Source organism: Phocoena phocoena, chromosome 2 (genome assembly GCF_963924675.1).
Source record: "Phocoena phocoena chromosome 2, mPhoPho1.1, whole genome shotgun sequence".
In the NCBI taxonomy this organism is placed as follows: Eukaryota; Metazoa; Chordata; class Mammalia; order Artiodactyla; family Phocoenidae; genus Phocoena; species Phocoena phocoena.
Window position 1 is genome coordinate 37,775,186 of NC_089220.1, and position 24,000 is coordinate 37,799,185.

The 24,000-nt window shown below is 42.9% G+C and overlaps 1 protein-coding gene across 1 annotated transcript in view; it reads right to left on the reverse strand.

The window, feature by feature from the left end:
- Positions 1–24,000, reverse strand: part of RHOJ (ras homolog family member J) — an 81,141-nt gene that overhangs the window by 9,047 nt on the left and 48,094 nt on the right. The window contains exons 2-3 of the mRNA XM_065872976.1: positions 11,013–11,071; positions 1,281–1,445 (exon numbers count right to left, since the gene is read on the reverse strand). Coding sequence (XP_065729048.1) covers positions 1,281–1,445; positions 11,013–11,071 — 224 coding nt within the window. The remainder of the gene's footprint in view (positions 1–1,280; positions 1,446–11,012; positions 11,072–24,000) is intronic.

Genomic DNA, 24,000 nt, shown 5'->3' on the forward strand with positions numbered 1-24,000 from the left:
GTTGATAATTTAATTAAATATTTAAGTTGCTTTAAAATCTCACTGTGTGTGTGAACCCATGCATACGTACATGGGTGTAAATGTGGGCACATAAAGGCTTGTGTTTTAAAGGAAAAATAATATATTCATATATTAGGGTCCCGTAACCACGTGTCTCAGCGTTACTAATTTGTGTGTGTGGGCATTTTTTTTTTTTTGGCCTTAGTTTTTCAACTTAGTGCCCACCAGTTATAAAAAGGATTCAAATCATACAAAGATGTTGACATGTCCCATCACATATTTTCCCGCCAAATGGTCAAACATTATCATCTGGAGTTAAGGCAAAAGATTTCAATTAAACAAACTAATAATTATCTTTCAGAGCAGAAGCATTCATCGTATTCTGATTTATGGATGTATTAGTTATCTGTCCATACACTCTCTAGGAAATGTTTTCCTTTCTTTTACTTTTCTAAAAATTTCTCTTTGTGAAGCACAATGTAAAATGAGAAATAGAAAGCAGCAGCATATGAAACGGATAATAAAGCTCTTTGCTATCATTACATTTCCATATGTCTTTGGGATAGTAATTTGGGTTTTAACATAGCAAAGAACAAAATCTATTTAAAACTATAAAAAGCTGGAACAATCTTTAATGCATTTGTGCAACTGCTGGAGATTCAAACTATGGAACTTTATTAGCTTTCAAAACACTTTAAAGGCTTTTACAATCACAGCTTTATCTGGCATATATCTGTTTTAATGTTTTTTTAAGATCTGAGAGATCGGGGGCTTAAAGGGAATAGAGAGCAATGAATTTCTGTCTTCCTTTTCAAGGGCTGTTCCTGAAGAGTTTTTGTCATAATGAGCCAGTTCTGATTGCTGCGGTCATTTTGACATTCACACCTATTTCGTGACTTTCAAACAATAATGGATTTTAGATATAAAAAATATTAGATAATAAGTGTAATTGACATCTGCACCTCATTCCTCTGGCTCAGGACTGGAGAAGGTTGTCTATTTAAAAAATTACTTTGTTATTTAAAAGAAAAAAGCGGAGAGATTAATTTTTAAAGGCCTTAACAAAGCTTCCTTTTTCATATTAAATAGCTTTACTGTCTTTTCAACCATGGGCTAAATAATCATTCGGTTCTTAATAAAGGCTGTTCATAGGATTAATGTATCTGAGACACTCTTCCATAGTGTTTGATAGAACAGGATGTTCAGGAGTTGCGAAAGGTTCTTTTCTTTTTCACAAACCCTCCACCGACCGACCCTCCCTGCCATGCCCGCCTTCGAACCTGGGTCCCTATGAGGACGTAAGGCACGTGAGGCATGCAGTCCTTCAGCTCCGGGACCCACTCCTCTTGGACGTTGTGATAAGAGGCAGGATTTACGACGGAGAAGCAGATCAAAAACACATCCGTGTTGGGGTAGGAGAGCGGCCTCAGCTGGTTGTAATCCTCCTGCAGGAAGAGCAAAGAGTTTGTGCTTTTGTACAGCCGGGGTGAGGTGTGGCCACGTGGTTCCAGGGAGTGCCTCGGGAAAGATTCCACCGCTGTGCCCTTCGACCCCATTCCTTCCCTGACCCTGGAATCTGGTGGTTCCCTATATTACAAGAAGTAAAGGAGCCATCAATCCGGAAAAACACCTGTTTGTTCTGTATAAAGATTATGAATTGCCTCTGTTTAAGATGAACTAAAAAAAAAAAAAACCTAAAAAAAGTTTTTAAAATAGCTTTAGTGAGGTAATTTACATACCGTGAAGTTCATCCATTTAATGTGTATAACTCAGTAAGAATTACTGCAATTCTGTCCCTTGGGAATTGTGTTGTATTGAATATGGATTTAAATTAGTGGGCCATTGGCCAAGGCACAGAAATTCTCTCCTTATATAATTGAAAAAATTGCATTGAAATTTAATTTAGAATAAGCTAACTCGAATGCAAAGCAGAGTTGTTGCCAAATCATACACCACGATATTTGAATAAATATATTGTCTGAGGGTTTAGAGCTAAGAATTTGGGGATTTGTTTCTAAATCTACCTAAAAGCCATACTGTGACCTAATAAATAAAATGCCAGATTAATGACTTTTCCCCAAAGACTTTTCAGACCAGAATATGCTCTAGTTGAAGAGCTCCTGTTTGCATAAGATGTTTATGTATATGCTGTTTTAGTGGGAGGTGACAGAGACAAAGAAAAACATTGGATCATCTCAACTTTGGGAAAATGTCAGCAAGCACCTTTTATTGTATGTAAAATGTTTTAGGAGGTTCCAAGGTAAAATCTGCTATTTCATTAGAAGGTTTAATCTATTTTCATAGAATTTGGTAACACATAAGCCCAAAGTAACTTTATGTGTGTGTATACTTTACATGTATATACTATGTATACACACATGTTCTCGCATACCATAATATGACAAAATGTTCATACACACTATGTGTAATTTATATACATATACACACTACATACAGGCACACATTATACATACATAGGTGCAATCAAATCTATATGTTCACACTTATACATGTGTACATAGACATGGGCAACATATCAATTCATTTATTAGGGTCTGTCCTTAGTACTCTTCCTAACACTTAAAAAAGTTACAAAATTTATATATGCTCTTTGCAAAAATTCAAACATTACAGAAGTACATAGGGTAGAAGTAAAACTTTGTTCCCATCCTGCACTTGATCTCTAAGAGTTTTTCCTCTCTTCCCAGAGGAAGCAGCTATGTAACAGTATCCTTCTGAACTTTTAATATTTATTTACGTATATAACATACACATGTTTATTTAAAAAAGAAATCGATTATATAGCTCATATTGTTGTGACACTTGTCTTTTTCAACTTAATAGGTCATGGATATTTAAAAATATTGACCTCACTATCTGTTGACCCTAATAATGTCTATAAAAAGGGGGTGCACACAGCCACGTACACGTATGCCCCTTCCAAGGCGAGGAAGCCCCTTGGAATGTCAAAGGTGGTCATCTCTGGCTGGTAGCTGTGCATTTATCTATCATTTACTCAAGGTGCCCAGCACACAGGGACCCAGTATGCATGGCTGGCACTATTACTGCTTTTAATACTAACAAAATCTAAGCAATTTCAATGCAAGCTGGCAAGGATGCTGAAAAATCCTAAAATCCTAAAAAGTGAACTAAAAGAACACACAAAACAGTCAGTCACTGTGGTTGAGTACATTGCTTAAAAACTGATTGGGCCAGGCCTATGATTGCATCTCAGCCAAGTTGTGCCCATGGCTATGTGTGTGTGTGTGTGTGTGTGTGTGTGTGTGTGTGTGAGCCTGCGTGGCGGGGGTGGGAGTGTGGGAGGGGACAGCTTGTCTCTTGTCAGTGACTCTTCCTCTTTCCACAGCTAGCCCTGAAAGCCAAATCTGTCCCACAGTCTCTCTGCCTCTCTCCTTTCTCTCTGGGACTTTCTCTCTCACAGTAGCTGTGAAGCCCACAAGCCAAGAGCTCTCCTTCCCAGCCCATAATCTACAGCTGTTCATGATACCACCTGCTCCCTGCCACTTCATCCTCTCATCTGCATTGTTATAACTGGAGTAGGAGCCGTGTTGTTTTTTTCGCATGCCCCACTTGTACTCTGTCCATAGCAAATATTCCATAAATGCTGTTGACCGATTTTGATGACACCCGGTCTGCAGTGACCTGCAGATGAACACATGGTTTTTCTGTCTATCATTTACTGCAGTAGTTTTCATTAGAATCATCCGGGGAGCTTTAGAAACATCCTAATGCCCTGCTAACCAACTACCTGCCTCTACCTTCCCTACTCTGGGACCAGTGAAATCAGAATCTCTGGAGAGTGGGCTTGGGTATCTGGGTATTCTGATTTCATTGGTCTGAGGTTGGCATGGAGTTGAGAACAACTGATTTACATCATCTTCAATGTCAACAGAGGATGTATCAGGGGCTTATTACTAAGGGCCAGGCACTCTTTCAAGCTCTTACATGCATTATCTAGTTGAATCCTCACACTAGCACTGAAAAGATGGTACCGTCAACATCTGAGTTTCATAGAAGAGGAAGTTAAGGTTTAGAGAAATTCAGCACTGGACCAATGTTACAGAGCTATTAAGCACCAGGATGGGGGTATTTAGCCTGAATCCAGCTCTAGCTCTTAATTGTGACCACACGATTTGCTTCAGCCCGGAATTTTAAGGGACAGGTTAAGCATTTTCTTGAAAATTCATTTATCCAGGAATCTTAATATGGGTTCATACTTTACCCAAGGATCTAGGAAAAGAAATGTTAGAGACCATGGGGTGGGTATAGTATCTATTTCTACAGAGCTATAGAGAGGCATATCTCTAGGCCTGCATCTACCAGAAATTACCACCAGATGGCAGCAGACACTGTATATTTAAAACCTCAACGCTTAAAAAAGCACAAATGAGAGAAATGTCAGAACTAGGTAAGTTGGGTCACAACTAGATAAGCAAATAACTGGTAGTCTGAAAGGATCATGTTTACTTGATTCTTTACCTAGAAGCTCTCAAAGGAATTCTGCTCACATTATGGAAAAGTTAGGCAGACCCCTGGTTGCTGGATTAACTGTAGGTGGGAAGGTGAAAAGAATTTGGTTTTTCGATAATTTACCCTCCTGGTAGGTCCAGCTGAGTGACTTCTGACTGTGTCCTTCATTGGGCTTTATCCTGCTCTGTATTCTGGATCTCTCTTCTGTGGAAACCTTAGTCCTGCTGTATAATTCCATTTAAAAAGATTTATTAATTGCCTACTGAATGTCTAGCATACAGCAGTCAGGATGCTATATGAACTATATAAGGTGAAAAGAATTGGGGAAAAGCTAGTGGGGGAAAAAAATGAAAATATGGGAAACAATTCGATTTATGTGAAAATGAGACAGGTGAAGTTTCTCTTGCTTTTAGTAAGCTCTCTGATAATAGAATAATGTAGAATAGTTATTTGACTGAATTGGGAAAATACAATTTCAAGGCTAGAAGAGGTCTTAGAGTTAAGTTAGTGCAGTGGCTCCCAAAGTAGGGTCCCGACTCGCAGCATGGGCATCACCTGCGAGCTTGCTAGGGGTGCACATTCCCCGGTGCCACCCAGCCTTCCTGAAGCTGAGGCTCTGGGGGAGGGGTTGCTCCACCTGTGTCCTAACAAGCCCTCCAGGTGACTGTCATAGCTCAAGTCTAGACACTGAATGATTTAATCAGGACTACAGAGCAAACGTACCTCTAAAGAAGGCTCACACCTAGGCTGGTCGGGCTCGTTTCAGCCCCCGTTTGCCACTGGCTGCAGCTATGACACACGGCAGTGGGTTCAGGATTAATAAAAGTAAGTGTCCCCTCAGACTGAGGCCTGGGTGCTGGGAGTTTGGGGGACTTGAATTTGTACCAGCTGATAACTCGGGTGATTTTTTTTTTTTTTTTTTTTTTGCAATGGGGCACGTTTTGGGTCTTGGTTGGATGCGCACATGTTGAGATGATATAAAGGGGCTCTGAGGATTGGGTCGGTGGTTTATTTTGTATTTAAGGCCCGTTCCAATGTTGAAACTGAGAATGGAAGACTATAAGAGTGACTCAAAGGGGGCTTCAAGGGCTAAAGTAGACAAACAGGCTGGGCAGGGTATGGGGGTGGAGGGAAGGGTGGGATTTGGGCAAGGTAGGCTTTTTTTTTTTTTTTTTTTTTTTTTGCGGTACGCGGGCCTCTCACTGTCGTGGCCTCTCCCGTTGCGGAGCACAGGCTCCGGACCTGCAGGCCCAGTGGCCATGGCTCACAGGCCCAGCCGCTCCGCGGCATGTGGGATCTTCCCGGACTGGGGCACGAACCCGTGTCCCCTGCATCGGCAGGCGGACTCTCAACCACTGCGCCACCAGGGAAGCCCAAAGTAGGCTTTTGAGTGCTTTCCACCCAACTTCACTCCAAAGGCAGGAGAGTGTTTTGTCTTAAGGCAATCTGGTGTTCTGGGGTAACTGTGGGTGATTATCAAACAAGAAAAGTTCAGGGACCGCCTCAGCCTCAGACGGGCCGAACACCTTGGGCTCGAAATATGCCTGGAACAGCCGCATCATGATGGCACAGTGGTGAGCAAGTGAAGCCATCAGACCAGCCCTTCTCAAGCTTTACGCACATTTAAATCGCCTGGGGATCCTGTTCAAACGCACATTCTTATTCAGCAGCGGGCCTGGGATGAAGTCTGAGAATCTGCGTTTGTAACAGGTTTCCAGGTGGTGCTGATACTGCTGGTCCGGGGACCACACTTGGAGAGGCTAGGAGCGTTGTACTGAGCATCCCCTCCCCCGCTCCTCACCCCCATACCTATGTTAAATTGGAAATGGAATTCTGCTTCCAAGCCCTGTTGGTTTAATGGTATTTACCCCAGATTTTAAACACATTCTCACTCTCATATTCTCCCATAAGTACACTCATATCTGTCAGGCTTGGTTTGGAAGATGTGGACACAGCACACGTAGGGCAGGAGTGCGGCAGAGTGTTTAAGAACATGGGCTAGGGAGACATATTCTCTGGGTTCAAATCCAGATGGCCTATTGGGTCAGCCGATAGCAAAGAGGAAGGCTCCTGTCCTTCCAGGTTGCCATTAATGAACCCCAGGTGTACTTGGCCTCCCTGCCTGGTCCTTATGTCTCTCTCTTCAGCCCTTGCGGGGGCAGGGGGCAGGGAGAAGGGGAGGAGAAGGGTTTCAGAATCCAGGACAGGTGAAGACGTGTGGTGTGCAGCCCTGGCTGAGTGAGGGGTACAGCTGATGGCCTTCCTGCTTCCCAATTTTCATGGTCACCAGTGACAGCTGGGCTGCTGTGGTCCTCAGTGACAGACACCATTCTGTGCTTGGCCGCCAGCAGACGGCCCCTGATCCAGCAGTGCTTGTGTGCAGAGAGCTCAGGGGTTTATCCTGCTGAGAAGCCAGGCTCCTGACACCAGGAGATTCTCATTCCTCCCTGGTACCGCTGCTAACTGCCACTTTTGCAAATGTTGCTTTTGAGATACGTCCATCCTGGAGTTTGGCCTGAGAGGCCACAATCACAGCAGGGTTTTACCCACATTGCTCCTGGAGGCCAGGGCCCACGAGAGAAAGAGACAAGGTGTCTTAGTACCGGGAGTGGTTCCAGTCTAGGTGGTCGGCTGAGGGGTGGGAGGATGCCTGGTTCAAGGCCGTGACCTGGGAAACGCCCCTCTCCCACTCTGGCATTCCTTAGCTGGCCAGTACCCAGGCTTGCGGCAGTATCCCCACCCCAGCTTCCTGCTCTCCCTCGTGACACACTCTAAAGAAACTGGCCTGCAATCACATCATTTAAAAGTCGGCTCTCAGACTCTCTGTAGTCAAGCCAAAGATCTGAGCTCTAGAAATCCCTTTCAGAGAGACTCTCTGTAATGCACTTAGGAGGGGCAAGAGTCACACAGGCTGGGTTGGCAGGACCTAAATAGATCTGGTTTACAGACCAGGCCTTATTGCCTCCCCACTGTGAGCTGAGTGGGTACCATGCCGAGTCACCCTGTACAAAAACCCCTCACTTCATTGCCTAACCGACTGTTTGGAATTCTACCCAACAGATGAAGCGGAGTTCTGAAGGCTCTTTGTCTTCAAAAGACTCCACTCAAAGTCCAAGTATCAGTTTGTTTCAGGGGCCTGGGGAGAGAGCTAATGCTTAATAGCAGCTGCCACGTGCTGGCCGTGTTTGCACGTGAACTTCATTATAACCTGCCTTCAGCAGATGCTTGGCTGGCTCGTGCAGTGCTGCAAGCGTGTGTCAGGCGAGGCTGGCGGGGCTGCAGTGATGCCTGAGGTGACCAGGTGTGGCGAAGTGGAGGGAACCAGGTCGAGTGATTTTGTCCAGGGCTGGCTTTGAGGGTAGAAATAACGAGCTCCTATCAGTTTATCTTTCCGAACACATGTGCTTCTTGAAGTTGTTTTTGTTAACTCTGAGCCACAGTTAGCTCAGGACAAAGATGAGGGGCACTGCTCCTTGATTTGTTCATGCGAGAAAATCTAATTATTCACAGCAAGATGGAACCCTATAGCCAGATTCAGAGACTTATTTCTTTTTTTGTGGCTCAGGGATTAATCAATTGGTTTTGAGGTCGCTGCTCTTCCTTGTTAGTAATTCTGACCAGATGAGTAATTTTGAATTAGTATACATCTTCCTTAGCCATGTGACCTCAGCAACATTTGTTCGAATATAACTGAGGAGGCTAGATCATCCTCCTTGAGGCTGGCAATGGAAATGTTGGGACAATGCTTCTAAATTAAATTTGTCACTGAGACTTATTGGTAGAGTTGTAGAACCATGGGAATCAACTTGGGTAATGGTTATTTTCCACCCCATCCTCCTAACATTAGGAACAATGTTTCAACCACCAAAGACTCTGAGGGTCATGATTCTTAAATTTTAATGTGCATACGAATCACCTGGAGATCTTCTTCAACTGCATCTTCAGATTCAGTAGGCTGGGGACAGAGCCTGAGATTCTGCATTTCTAATAAGGTCCCTGGCAATGCTGCTGGTTGGTGGACCAGACTCTGAGTGGTAAGGTTCTAGAACCGTGGTTCTCAAAGTATGGTATACAGACCAGCAACAGCATCACTGGGAAACCTGTCAGAAATGTAAGTATTAATACTTAGGCACCATCCCAGGCGTGTAGAATCAGCAACACTGCAGGTGGGGCCCAGTGACTGGGTTTTAACAAGCCCTACAGGTGATTCTGATCCCTGCTTAAGCTTGAGAACCACTGTTCCACAAAATGAATTATTCATATGCGTCATCCTTCAGTGGAATGCATCCCAATACCCAACAGTCCTTTACTGCTGAGAGGTCTCCCTTAGGTCTAGCCTCAAGTTGTTTTGCTTAATTATTCCGGTTCTTTTAGGCATTCTCAAGGTCATTTTTAAGGGTCCTAATCATAGAATTTTAGTCCTATAAGGAGCTTTAAGATGTGTTCTGATTTCTTTTCCCCGTGCTTTACGCTCCCCTATGAACCTTGTCCACCTCTGGGCTTTCAGAGTAGCTGGTGGAAAGCATTAAAGTGAAAGTTAAATTGAAGAAATATCTATAAACCATTTGTTGTTATATTCTATCGGTGCTCATCACTTTCTTCTGTGTCAGAGGTTTGGGTCAATTTGGAGTTTAAAGATATTTTTTCCTCTGCCTTAGAGTCTCAACTCCTATACTAGTATTATTAAATTTTTCTAAGGACAGAGCAGTGGGAAAGAATAATTAAACTGCTTTTATGCAGTTTTATTGGATTCAAAATTAAATAGAGGCCAGGGAGGCTGTTCTGGGGGCAATTAACGCACAGAAGCAAACAATTGCGGTGGATTGCTGTAGAACTGGGGAGAACTGCGTGGGCACGAGGGGCACAGAGAGCAGTTTTAGAAGGCAAGGGAAACAGAAAGAGATTTCAGAATCAGGCAATAATCCTTGCTGTATTGAATTTTTCAAACTGGATTATATTAATAAAATATGATTATGGAGGAAAAGGGTATAAGCTCTTTTTTCAGGCTGTGAGTCCCTGATGGATGGGGACACCCCAATGACTGTGTGATTGAATGAGGGTAGGCAACTCCAGCCTGAAGAGCAGTCTCCCTCTATTGCTGGAACGATTTCTGGTGGAGGGGCAGTCAAGCATGAGCGGCACTGAAGCCCTGTACCTTAGCTCAAAGGAGCCAAATCACCTTTCCAATCTGGGCATCTGTGGGCATCCTTTTCTAGTCGTGTGTCTCGGTATTGATGTGAGAGGTCTCCTCTATTCTCCAGTTCCTGAGAGCTAAAACACCCATCAGCCAGCGAGGGGAAACTGGAGGCTTTTAAGAGCCTTGAGTCTGGTGCTAGATTTTCCAAGTTCTCCACTGCCTGGGCCTGCCCAACATCTGACTTTCTTGTTCCACAGGCATTGATACAGTGGTTCTTGCAAATGCACACAGAAATCCTAAAGAGAATTTTATTTATTATGATTTTTTTTTTTAGTATAGAGGTATCAAATTGAGCAAAAAGACATATCTCCAGATAATTGTGAAAAAAATCTAGACAAATGCATAACTACAAAGAACAGTTACCAGGAAAGTCACAGTGGGAATAAGCATGGTCTAATGTTCGCTCCAAAGGACTTAAGATGTATGAATTTGGACAGACTGAACAACCTGCTGATTTTGACCTAAATAAATGACCCAGGATGTATGGTACCAAAAGTTCTGTCAAAGAAATTGGGCCATAACCATCAGTTGCTTAACCGCTTCCCCTCTAGCCCATGAACTTGTAACATTAGAAACTTTTTTGTAGTGGAGCGTGGGATGCAAGGAAAAAAAAGATAAAGCAGCAATTTCAGCCAAGCAGAGCATGTGCTAACTGAGGGTTCTGGTCCATTGCCTTAACATTATTGTCTGGCCAGGTTCTCCAACTTGAAGAAATATTTCTGACAGAATGAGCATATTTCAGGAATCTTGGAGAATTTAGAGTTAACCCCAGTTATTCAGGGGTTGACCCTCACTTTGGGAAAACATCCAGGATCCTGGATTTTCTTCCTTCTAACACTTAATCCATCTTCTTCCTACTCCTTGATCCCCATCTCCTATCTCTTTTTGTACCTTTCCACAGCTTGTTAGGCAATTCAAATAAAGAGCAGGCAAAGAATATAACATGAAAAAAAATAATGGGTGAAACTAAAATTTATGAAATTGACTCAGTAATCCTGGATCTGGAATTGGTATGGGTAGGAAGAAATTGGAACTCTTGGCCAAATATGGTATTTTGGTTAGTGGTCGTCAATCAATAAATGAATGGTTATTTGCCTGTCAACACCTTGAATCCTACAATGATTTAGTTTTCTGTAATTGAAAATTTTAAGATATTCAAAATATTTTGGTTGTCATTTAGGTAGACAATAAATTTGCCCCAAGTGATCAGAGGAGGTAATATCTGTACCGTGAGTTCCCATATGCCTGGCCAAATGGATCATTCTTCCTGCCCCGCCCCCCCCCAAAAAAAAACTCTTAATGAATCAAGGTAAGAAAAATGTACCTGTCCTGCGGTGTCATACAGTCCGAGCAAGTGTTGCTTGCCTCCCACTGTCACAGTAACTAGGGGAGAAGAGAAAAGAGGAGAGTCTGTAAATGCAAGCTTCAATCAGGAGTCTTCACGTTTCTCTATGCCAGCATCTCCTTGGGCAGCAAGGACAAGCATATGCCTCACCCGTGTATATTCGAAACCAAGTTGACAGCATGCTTGCCAAATGAAAGGCAACCTTGGGCTGCAGTGAGAGCAGATGGGCTGAGCCAAGTCCAAATGTCTCAACCGAGGTGAATACTATTGGTGCCACTAGGCCGGCTGTTCATTGATCCTGATTAGGCCCTGTAATGTCAAGCTCCTGAAGGGAAAGGATGCTGGACTCTTTCTTGGTTAGTTTATTTTCTTCTTTCATTTGGTTTGAGCCGCCTTTCGGGATATAGACTCGTGTAAACAACCTTTCTGTTAGAAATCTCTCGGCTTTTATTTGTCATCAAAATATTCAAAGACCCTGAAAACAAAAGATATTAACCCACCTGCCTATGTTATAGTCTATAAGGCAAAGCTAATAATGAAATGCGAAGGGCTTAACATTTATTTCAAAAAGTGTTTTTATTAAATATCTCTGTGCTTTAGCTCAACTGATTCATTACAGTTTGAACCTTAGTTGCAGAAGGAGGTGTGGTATATGGGTTTCATCTCACATAACTGAAGGGCATATATAGAGTGCAAAGTAGAGAGTTTGATTTACTCAGCAGGCTTATTGCCTTGCCAAGCAACGACGTCCAAAAGTGGGAGGTAATAGAGGGATACCAGCTGCTCTTTACATGGCTGGAAATGAAATAAAGGCTCAACTTGAAACTAAACTGAGATTGAACAAATCGAAGGCAAGAGTAATATGATTCTCCTGGTGAATGGAAAGAGCAGATTTAAATTTCCACAGAAATTTAATCTCTTTTTGGAAAAAGAAAGTAAAATATGAAGGAGAATGTGATTTTTCCTAGTTGATTAAAAAATGTACAAATGCAGGGATTCACATTCACTATCTTATAATAACCTATAATGAAATATAATCAGAAAAAATAACTGAATCACTACACTGTTCCCCTAAAACTAACACGTTATTGTGAGTCGACCATATTTCAATACAAATGTGCAAGTCCAACATAAAAATGATGTCTGATTTCCCACCATTAGCTGTGCAGGAAACGAAAGATACATGGAATAGCAACCTTTTATAACCATATCTCTAAAACATGCCAGCCAAATCCTCTAGTCTACTGCTCGGAGCTTTGGTACTGATCTGACTTTTATTTGTTTTCAGGTTCAGGGCCTACATGTATGCAAGTGCTTCTTAATGGCTCTTTCTTTGAAAAGCACTTGTTTAAAAGCACTGCCTTCCCAGACACTGGGAACAAGTTTTCTAATCTACTCAGATCAACGTGTGTTCAGCTTGATAACATGGCAGCAGCTGCACAGATGAGCTTTTACATGTGTTTTTAAGGGGTGAACCCGGCTCCATCCAACGCTAGTGACAACACCGAAGAGGGGCGTCTAAACATTTTTCCTTCCTTTCATAAGCCAGGCTAGCAATGGAAATGAAGGTGAGATGGCGCAGCCCCGATCTCTTCGCCCTGTTATAATTTCCTCTTCCTGCACACTTGGAACCCAGTCAGATGTTCCTGAAGTCTGCCTAAATTGTTTCTTTAATGGCTAATTCACCACCTAGACATGGATCAGGAATGAGGGGAAGAAAGCCAGCCATTACAACATGGAATTTCCTGCCTCTAGTGAGCCCAGTACTTACAGGTTAGGGGCAGCAGTTCCGGAGACCCCCTTGGATGGTCTCCCGACTTAGAGGCGCAGGGCCATCTGTGGAGCGAGTACTAGAAGCTGACTCACCCTCACGGCCCCACTGGGCGCTGCAGAATTTCCAAAGCGATGGCTCTGACCTTTGTCACTGGAGCCCTGAAGCTCTTGTTTGAGTTTTCTCAGAGAACAAACATTCCTTCCAGCCTGCTTTTCCTCAGGCCTCGCCCTTTTCTCCCTTGGCAGCTCTGACTGCAGAGAATTGTTCCAGGCCTGAGGCGAGTGCCAGCCCGGGAAAGGTGGCCGTCGGGCTGAGAGTCTGAGCCCAGCCTTCCCTTATTTCTGTCCTTCCCTTCCTCAAGAGTTTCTTGGGTTCCGGGACTGCCCTCAGTGTTGGGAGCGTAAAGGCCAGATACAGCTCGTCCTGTCACGGAGCGTGGAGAGGAGGGTACAAGGCAGTGCAGTGAGCACTTTGCTGGTGGCAGTGCGGATGGGTGGGGGAGCATGCAGAAGGGGCATCACTGCACGTGCACACGCGCCCTGCTGGAGTGTGGTCAGAGAAGGCTTTCTGGAGGACATGTCCGAGCTGCGTCCCGAGGATGGCCAAGAATTACCCAGGGTGCACTGGGGGAGATGGGGCATGTAGGCTTAGGCCCAACCCGACTCACTAATACAGCCTTTATTCTGAAGGCTTTGTTAAACTATGAAAGTCCTGAATTATTCTTGTTCCCAAAGAAAGCGAAAGAGAAGGAACTAAATTTACTTGCGTTAAGGCAAAATGGTGAGAGGAGGGAGGATGAGGTTTTTGGGGTGGAAGCCAGGTCAGCTTTCAGCTTTGCTGCCTACTCTGTTGGACCAGCCCTGCTGGAGGAATCCTGAGGGAACAGGGCAGCGCCCTCATGCCCCCATCTTTGGAAATCACTTTTATTCTCTCTTCTCTGCCCTTTGATTCTCCCATTTTATCAGAAGGAAGATAAATGGATCACACAGTTGATGACTGAGAACATCAAGGGACAGACAGCCAGAGACAGATCCAAGCATCACTCACATATTGTGGAATATGCAAATGGCTTTGTGAGTCCTTATCTTGGGCTAGCAATGGATGCCTTATCGCTTGCCAACCTGGGCTCTTTGAGGCTTCTCAGTTTGGAAATGAATTAGGTCAGCATAGAAGGAAGGTTTGCTCTAAAAATGATCATAGGAAATGTAGAGACGTTGAGAGAGCGGGATATTTTAAGTCAGATGGTTCTGCGTTTGAATCCCATCTTTGCTATTCACTGTATGTATGACCTTGGGAAAGTCACCTAACACCTCTGAGCCCCACTTTCCCTATTTGTTAAAAATGGGGGGAACGTCACCCATCAAAGAGAATACTTGTGAGGAGAACGTTAAATGAGAAAATGCCTGGCCCACAGCCTGGCCCACAGTAGGTGCTGAGAAGTTGTTATTTCCCCTCCTTCAACAAATGCTTATTGCACTTCTTCTAAGACCAGGGACAGTCTGTCTTGCTCTCCCCTGTATACCCAGTGCACGTGAAATGGCACAACAAATTTATAATATTTGTGAATTACCGGTCACTTTCTACGCTAAATGGTAGCTATTTAGATCAATGTCTTGTGTCTCTGAATGGACAGGTAGGCCCTTGAGGACACAATGTCCATACCCCATACCCCACACAGTACACAGCACAGTTCTTGGCATACGTAGTCGTTGCTGAATCCACAGAACAGAAATGAAGCCCCAGGGGCAACTCAGGCAGAAGGAGGTCCTTCGAAATGTGCAGAGCTTCAGCTTGAAGCATCCTGGCAAGACGCTAACTGCTGGGAAGTACCTGCAGCCAGCAAACTTGCCCCGCAGACAGTGGTCAGGCTAAAATCCCAGATCACCTTCTATTCTCCAAGCTGTTAGAGTGTTTTGTTTTGAGCTTAGAGAGGTTTTAAAGAGAGTGGGTCAAATGACCTGCTAATGGCTCAGAGGGTTCTCTCAATAAAGCGTGAAAAGTTGTCAGCGGCTTGTTAAGTATGTAAACCGAAAGCCTTCCTCTCCAAATCCATTTAGCTCTTGGCTTCCTTGTGTTTGTTCTTGGTGCAGATTGGATGGTTAATTTTATGAGTTGGAGTGAGGTGCTAATGAAGTAGAAGTCGTGGGTTTGCTCTCCTGAGAGTCAGTTGCTTTCACCCAGAGAGAAAGTGTTCCGGCAGGACGTGAGCCTGCCCCCGCCCCACCCCCTCTCAGCATTTCAGTCACCTCATAAAACTGCATGTCATTTGCAAACCTGGATGAGGAAGTGTTGGTCATTCCCTGTAAGCCAGCTCAGACCGTTAAGTCCAGCCATTAGCAGCACTAGGAACCTGGTTCACAGCCCCTGCCTTGTTGGTCATCTCATCCGCCAAGAGCAATCTTTTGGAGCCGATGTGATGAATATCTGATGAATCCCGAGAACTGGCATGGTGGAAATGCCCAGTGCCCCTCCGTTCCCAGCACATAGCCAGCTGTCTGCATCACTCATGTCAAATGTACTGTATTTGTCAGGTAGGATGAGGCACACCTGACTATGTCTCATCCTAAATGTATTAGGATGGTACTAAAGGTACTAATAGTACCTTTAGTACCATCCTAGGCACTATTTTGGAGGAAGAAACACTAGATTTATAGACATAGCAAGAAATACAATTTTAATTAAGTTAAAAACATGGCCCCATGCAAATATAGAATGATGTTATGTCAAAGATTTATTAACTCATTAATGAGAGAATCAGTAAGATGATAAATCTTGTTCAAAGAGCATTTTGAAGAACTGGGCATTTATAGGTACTTCAAAAGCAAAATGTTAGAATAAGATGGCTAAGTTCAATGGAAAACTGGTTGTTGTCCTATGGAAAAGATAAGCTTTGGTGTTCTCCTTTCTACTAAACAGGAATTATTTGCATCTTGACCCAACAAGATTTACAAGTTAACATGTAACTTCAGAGAATCTAAGCTTTCAGTTAATAGCAGAATCAGACAAAGGCAAGTTACCCTAGATTACTAAGCCTTGGGGGAAGGGTGTTGAACACTGCCTTAGCATGGACAGTTGCATGTTCTCAGCCTTATATCCAAGTTCCAGATAATTTTTCTTCACGTCCGAATTCAAGTCCATACTTAGCTATCTACTCATTTGGTGAGATGTTGGGTAGGTCAGTAGGTTTCCCCCTCACCTGGAAGATAGACACATTGTCTTTACCCTAAAGGGGTATAAAAACTCTTTATTAGCTATTCCAGAGTCAAGGGTAATCACCACTACAGTTTGTCTATGTCTGGGGTGCTGCAAAAAAAGGAGAGTTTAAATGAAAAATCTCAATTCTGACCCTCGTCATGCTTGCTGACTATCTTCAGCAGTGTTCGCTGACCTTTTCCCTCTCTGAACTGACTCTCATCCCCAGCTCCTCCTCCTTTCTAGAAGATCCCATCTGGGACTGTGACTCACCTAGCACCAGGGTCCGCTCTTAGGAGCTGCTTGTGTGTGTTGTGACGTGGGTTAAGCCTCACAAACGTGCATGTTCATTTTATAAGGAAGCAACTCAGAGGCATCTGGGATGACATTTCCCTCAAATTAAAATAAGCTAGAAAACAGAATGAAACTAGAAATAGATAATACACTTTCATAAATATGAATGGTGGTGAATTCCTTCCTGGTGGGGTTTCATCCTTCCAACTTAACGTGTTCCTGTTAAGGCGGCTTGAAAACCTCATCCATCTACACTGGCCCCCCTCAGCCAGCTCATTTCCTTTCTTTGCAGAGAATGCCTCTTGTTTCCTAAGCATCAGCCTGTGTGTGTGTGAAATAAAAGTTGTTCAGGCAAGTCTCTTATTTGAGGTACTGGTGTGAGGTCCTGTTTCCACAGAATAAAGACTGAGGGGAAAACCAAACAGTCTCCCCGAGAATCCATTAGGACACTGAGCTGAGGGTTTTCTTTCGTTAGGTGTGTATATTCCTCCTACAGTAACAAGAGTTCCTTTTGAACAGGGGAGCGTACCTCTGCCATGCATCTCCATCCCTGGTCATGTTTCTTTTCTCCTTTAGGTATGGCTATTGCAACAGGGGATTTAGTTTGTAGTTGTTTGTTTAGTCTGTAGTGTAACCACCCCAGATTTTAAGGCAGAAGGACTGGCTGGAGGCCTGAACTCACTGTGAACAAACTCTGGGATACTGAGCAAGTTATAGCTTCCCTATGTTCTCAGTTCTTACTGGAAGTTTGAGGAGAAAAGAAGATCATGACTATAAAAATTGTGTACAAGAAAGCTAACACGAATACAAGGTGACATCAGGGAGCAAATGGCTTCTTAATAGTACTTCTGGGAACAGAGCTTGCTGGAATGAAGTTGGGTATGGGGGGGGTGTTCAGGAAAGGTCTACCCTTGTCAGTACTTGTTTGATGAGGGAGGAGAGGGAGGAGGAAAAGGAAGGGGGGTGAAAGGCAAGAGGAAGGGGGAGGAGATTGTGCAGTTCCAGGACCTTTGGAACTGGCTGGGGATGAGGCCAAACCAAAGACAGAGCCACGATTCCATGACATTCACATCCTGGGATTTTAGAGTCTTGCTTGGCCTCACCCTTCCTTCCCCAACATTCATTTGGTCTCTACATCCTGCCAATTCTACCTGCTAAGTATCTCTAGATACTCGGACTCATCTTTACCATCTGTGTAACTGTCCTCATGCAACCCCCAACCTTGTCAATTGCAAAAGTCTCCTAATCAACATTCATTTCTCCAGGCTCATTCATTTCTCAGGCTTAACATAGCTGTGGCTCTCAATCATCTCCGAGATAAAATTCAAATACTTTCCAAGAGTGTACAATGTCCTTGTAACCTGGCCTCTGGTTTACCTTTCCAGATCTCTCCTATTATTTTACCCTCCCACAATCCAAACTTCTTGCAATCTGTTTTTGTTTCTTTTTCTTTTTTTTTTTTTTGTGTTACATGGGCCGCTCACTGCTGTGGCCTCTCCCGTTGCAGAGCGCGGGCTCCGGATGCGCAGGCTCAGCAGCCATGGCTCACGGGCCCAGCTGCTCCGCGGCATGTGGGATCTTCCCGGACTGGGGCACGAACCCGAGTCCCCTGCATCTGCAGGCAGACTCTCAACCACTGCGCCACCAGGGAAGCCCTTGCAGTCTGTTATACTCACAATGCCTTTGCTCAAGTTGTTCCCTCTGAAAATCTGGAAAAGAAATTCTGGAATGCTTTCCCCACACCTGTCAGCCTGGAAAACTTCCATAACCTGGAAAACTCACTTTTGTAACGCCTCCTTGATGTCCTCCAACTACCTTAAGTGTCTTTCCATGCTTACTTGCCCATTGGGCCTTAAAGTGCTGTGTGCTGTTTATCTTCATGTACCAAGATCTAGCACGGGCCTGGCATGTGGCTCCATAAATATTGGTTGAGTGACGGAAAAGTGAATTAAATTCCAACTAAAGCGGAGGTTTTCTCTGAGGCATATATTTTCTCCAGATGAGTCTTTGGCCTTTCCCAAAGGGTCACCATGAGCTTTTCTGGGTGGTAGTAGTAGTGGTAGGATGAGTTCATCAGCAGTGGTGTCCTACGCTAAAGCTGGCCTGCCTTTTACGAGGGGATGCCATGGAAATGTGGCTCCCCTGGGTGGGATCAGTGTTTAGGGTACACTGCCACTTTTCCAGGCAACTTTCACCAGCTACAGGGCTTCCAGACTCCATCAGTGGGGCAGGACCACTGGCAAGGTGTCCTGAGGTTCACTGTGGCCATATAAGCCATAGTAGCCTGGCTCCCCGGCATGAGCTACAGAGTACAGGGGAGCTGTCTTTTGATTAGGACTTTGGGAAGCAGTGACTGAATTATAAGTGAAGCCTGCACGTTGAGGTGTGTGGTCTGCAAACCAGGGTGTGCTTTTTGCATGATCCTCTGTATAAAGAGATACTTAAAAAAAAAAAAAAGCCAGCTCCTTCAGTGACATTCATACATTACTAGAAACTCATAATAATTAAGCTGCCAACCTTACAATGGAGGTATGGTGGAATCAATACCTAATTTAGAGGCAGAAACTTTTATTTTCAGCCTTGACCTTGACTTGGTGAAATCGATGTTTCATGGGAGTCACCAGGGGAAGCTAGTTTTTTTTTTTAATTTTAGAATTTTATTTATTTTTTTATACAGCAGGTTCTTATTAGTTATCCATTTTATACACATCACTGTATACATGTCAATCCCAATCTCCCAATTCATCCCACCCCCACCCCCCGCCGCTTTCCCCCCTTGGTGTCCATACGTTTGTTCTCTACATCTGTGCCTCTATTTCTGCCCTGCAAACTGGTTCATCTGTACCATTTTTCTAGGTTCCATATATATGCGTTAATATATGATATTTGTTTTTCTCTTTCTGACTTACTTCACTCTGTATGACAGTCTCTAGACCCATCCTCGTCTCTACAAATGACCCAATTTCGTTCCTTTTTATGGCTGAGTAATATTCCATTGTATGTATGTACCACAACTTCTGTATCCATTCGTCTGTCGATGGGCATTTAGGTTGGGGAAGCTAGTTTTAAGTTGGGGAAGCTAATTTAAAAAACACAGAGTCCCTGGTTTCATATCTCACCCCTAGATTCCAAGGAAGTAGGTCTGGGGTGGGGCCCAGAAGTCTGCATTTTTATCAGACTCTCAAGTGAGTGATTCAGATCTGAATTTCAGTTTTCTCATCTTTAAGATGAGAATAATAATAAGCTCGATTACTCTAGAGCATCCTGTCCACTTTAGATGGTTTTGTGAATAACAGATGAGGTAATATAAGGGAAAAAAAGTTAAAATTTATAAAATGCTACACAGATATTATCTGATCCTATCTGACACACAATACAGGCACAAGATGGTCTGTGTGTAGCAGCAGTCCTTTCCCCTCCTTGTCTAGAAATAGTCACTAAGGAAATTCAAACACCTAGGTGATGATAAAAGTGGAATAGTGTGGGGGCTTCCCTGGTAGCACAGTGGTTGAGAGTCTGCCTGCCGATGCAGGGGACACGGGTTCGTGCCCCAGTCTGGGAAGATCCCACATGCCGCGGAGCAGCTGGGCCCGTGAGCCATGGCCACTGAGCCTGCGCATCCGGAGCCTGTGCTCCGCAACGGGAGAGGCCACAACAGTGAGAGGCCCACGTACCGCAAAAAAAAAAAAAAAAAAAAAGTGTAATAGTGTGTTCCTGTGAAGAGTATTCAATGAATTATTAGGCTCATAAAAGTTCTATCAGGTACCAGCTGTAACTACTTAGAAAATATCCTTTTCACAAGGACAACACAAACTATAAAGTGTCTAGTAATGGGAAGACCTTTATGAAAAAGGGTCTTCCCATTACTTGCTGAGAAACATAAAAGAAGAAAAATGGGGAAACAGCTCATGGTTTAGGGTGGGAAGCTCTGTATCGTAGATGTTAGATCTTCTCAATTTAATATGTTTATAGTAATTCCAATAGAATTTTTGAATTGGGAACATGACAGAGTGATTATAGCAGTTATATTCAAAATTTAGTTGGGGAGAATAGCTAATAATTAAAAAAGAATGACAGGATAATTGTGCTAATGTATGTTAGCATGTATTATAAAGTTATTAAAGCATCAGCACAAGAATCAATGATCCAGAACAGGAATCTCAGCCACTGAACCTATGCTACATATGTAAGGATTTAGTACATGGTAAGTGGCAATGGGGAAAGATGAAGTAGTCAATATATGGCATTTAGATAGTTGGTTACTGTTTGGAAATAAAAAAGACTCTGAAAATATAAATGCAAATGAAAAAAAACCATAAAGAAAATGATTGATATATTGACTAAAAAAGTCACATGTTCACATATATTGTGAAAAATGGTCAAGAAGTTTATTATTTTTTATGCATAAGGGTGCTTTCTGATTAACAAGAATAATAATTAAAACAAAAGAAAATATATAAAGAGTATAGAAAATTTACAAGTAAATAAAGGGCCAATGAATATTGGAGTAAAAAAAATCAAATTAAACAAGATGCAATCTTTGGCTTGTCAAATTGGCAAAGATGAAGAGAATGACACCCAGAGCTGGTGAATACATAAAGAGGTGGCATGTATATGCTGCTGGAGGGTATGTAAATTGATTCAATTTTTCTGTCAAGTCGTTTGGCAGTACAGATCAAAAGTCTAACCAGGGGTCTCCCTCTGACTCGGCAATCCTGTTTCTGCAGTGTATCCTCAGGCAAAATCATACAAGTGGGCAAGAATATACACGTATAAGAGACTATATATCACCAATGGTTTATAATAGTAACAGTTGGAAACAACCTAAATGTTCAGCAGTTGGGGATTGGCCCTTATCAGCTATGGAACAACCTTACAATGGAAACATTGAAAGAACAGTGAGGTAAAATATTTAGGATATAATGCCTAGGGAGTAGGAGATAAAATTCTATATTGAATAGGTAAAAATATTTATAGGAAACACTTTTTATTTTTTCCATACTTGATTACCATGAACATGTAAATCAGAAAAAAAAAGATATTTGGGTGCTTAAAAATTGTGTTTATTTTGTTGTTCTTATTACTGTTATATGTAGATTGGAGTCAGCGTCATCTAAATTGTCTCCCATCAAGGAAGTTCTACCATTTCTTCTTGGCTGACTCTCTAATTTTGTTTTAGGCTTATCCAGATTTTCTTTAGGTTGTAGGACCAAGCTTATATTTTTATGAGGAGGAACATGTGATGAATAGGTCTACCGCAGTGGAGGTTTATGAACTGTGTATTACAGAGCAGCTCATCATTTTCAGAGAATTATGATGAACCACTAATGCTCTACCTATATTTGCATTTCGTAGGTACCAAGAAAATACTGTGCATTTGAGGATGTTGGAATCTGCCAAATGTATTTGTTGCAAACCAAAAGAAATATATGAGCTGTAAAGACAACAGCAGTAAATTGGTTCTAAATATAGAACACTGTCTAGGCAGAGTGAAATAAACCAGTCAGTCAAGTGAATATTTAGAGCAGTGTGTTTCTGCTCTCAATAACTTCTTCTCCAAAGTATTACAAGATTATTTGGAGAACATTAAGTGGTTTTTCTCTGTTTTCTACTTTAGTGTATGGTTGTTGTCCTGGATTATATTTACTCATTTGCCTCTTTGTTATTCAGGATCCTAGAATTTTATGTACTTGTGGTTTTCTCCCTTTATTTATTTCATTTATCTTAGTCTAATATGGGGTTCTTTACAGGTAACATATTTATTTTCTAGTTCTTAAGAACTGTCAAGAAATATTAATAGTTGCTGGTTAATTATGATCAAAGGAGGATGTGTAACAATTTGAGATAAACAGTTCTTGGCTCTTTTCTGCAATGAATATCTAAGAGACCATCTTGTATAACTTTATTAAGTATTTCCTCAGAATTTGCGTAGGGTAACATCTACCACTTTTATGTCCTTCTTCACATGTTTTTCCCCAATTGTTTTTCTTCAAACCATCTAAAAAGAAAAGTATAATTTTGGGGATGCTTGTTAGCAATGTAAAGTTCATGGCTAGTCAGTCCCATCAAGGAGATGTTCATAGCCAGTAAAGGGATGCCCCAAATGTCAGCTACCATCAGAACCTGTGGTGTGCATTGTCACCCAAAGCTAGAAAGAGGCTCATGAAAAGCTTGGCACCTGAGGTCAACTGGGTCAGTGGATTAGCAATGTGAGGCTTTGAATTCTTATTCATATTTTTGCTTTTCTGTCAGATTTCAGGTGAGGTACCATTAATTTAGTAGAGTTTCTGTGCATTTTCAAGTATTTAAAAAATGTAACAAATAAGTGGGAAACCATGTGGTATATGGTCTCATGTGGTTTCACATTCAAGGACACACAACACTAACAGCCCAAAGTCCTTATAAACCATTCTAACCTTAAGTGAAAGATATAGATACCAAAGGAGGATTCAAATTATAAACCATAGCACTGCCTCTTAAAATCATCTTTTTCTCAGTACTTTTCTCAACCTACCACAGCCTTGAAGTTTTGCCCCTTCTCTCCGTTCATCACCAGCACACCTTCTGTAAATATCTTGGTCTCTTTCTGCCACACAAGAAAGCCAAGTCTTGATTGGCGCTCTCCTTTGGGCTTTGGAGGAGAGGAAATCTGAGTAGCCAAAGGCACTTTCTCTCTTCAGCAAAAGGGGGAAGGGAAGGATAATAAACATTTATAATATCTGTTCTTGTGTCCCTGACACGTTTATAATTCAGGTATTTGTTTTATAAGTCAAGGGGTTGTTTGCCAGACTCTTAGGATAGTAGCACCATTCTTTCTCCTGGAACCCACAGACAGTCAGCAGTTTAAATAACCACGTTGTCAAGGACACCATAGGTAGATGGAAATGCAGACTCTGCTAGACCACAAGGTGAAAGGCTCAAGGGTAGAAAGTGGATAGAGAGAAGATGATGGTCCTTCTGAGTCATCACTAACTGGTCAAAAGCAAAAGGAGGTTGTGCCCGTGGAAGCTGTGTGGACACAGGATCAGGACTGCATTGTGGGGGTGTGTGAATACCACAGGCCACTAGCACTGTGGTCTAGAGAATGTGAAGTTAGGCATGCAAGACCTGGTAGGGCAGTGGAGCTGGGGAGGCTTTGCCACTAACTACAGAGAAATTACCATATCAAAGAGGAGAAAAAGAAGTCAAATTTGCTGGGGAGAAAAATGGGGGTGGGAGTGATAAATAAGATGGAGAGGAAGGAAAGAGGACTTGGGAAGGGAGTGGGTTATTCTAATTGGCATCAGTCTTCAGAAGCCCAGTGTGGATCCCACCCCAACGCAGGTCCAGGAGCTGGTTCAGTCTAGATACCTAGGCGGTTTGGGCCTAGCTCGGATATCTCCAGGGTTGCCATAAACCGACCTGGTCACCCAGAGAGCTCTCTGACTTGTGGCTTCTCTGTCCTTCCCTCGGTCTTGACCTTTGACTCTCCGTTGGGAAAACCCACACCTATTCTGAAGGATTATTAAGCTCCTGATTTGAGCTGGCTGTGTCAGGAAGGGCGTATGGGCCTGGGCTCAGTTCTTGAGTGGCTAGCTGTCAGGGGTGCCTAGGACTGGGTGGAGAGAGGGCTGATAAAGAAACTCTTGTCACTTCTGTCTGGCCTGTTCTTTTCTGGATGGAATGACATGCTACTGAGTCCTGTCTTCCATGATGGCACTGATAACG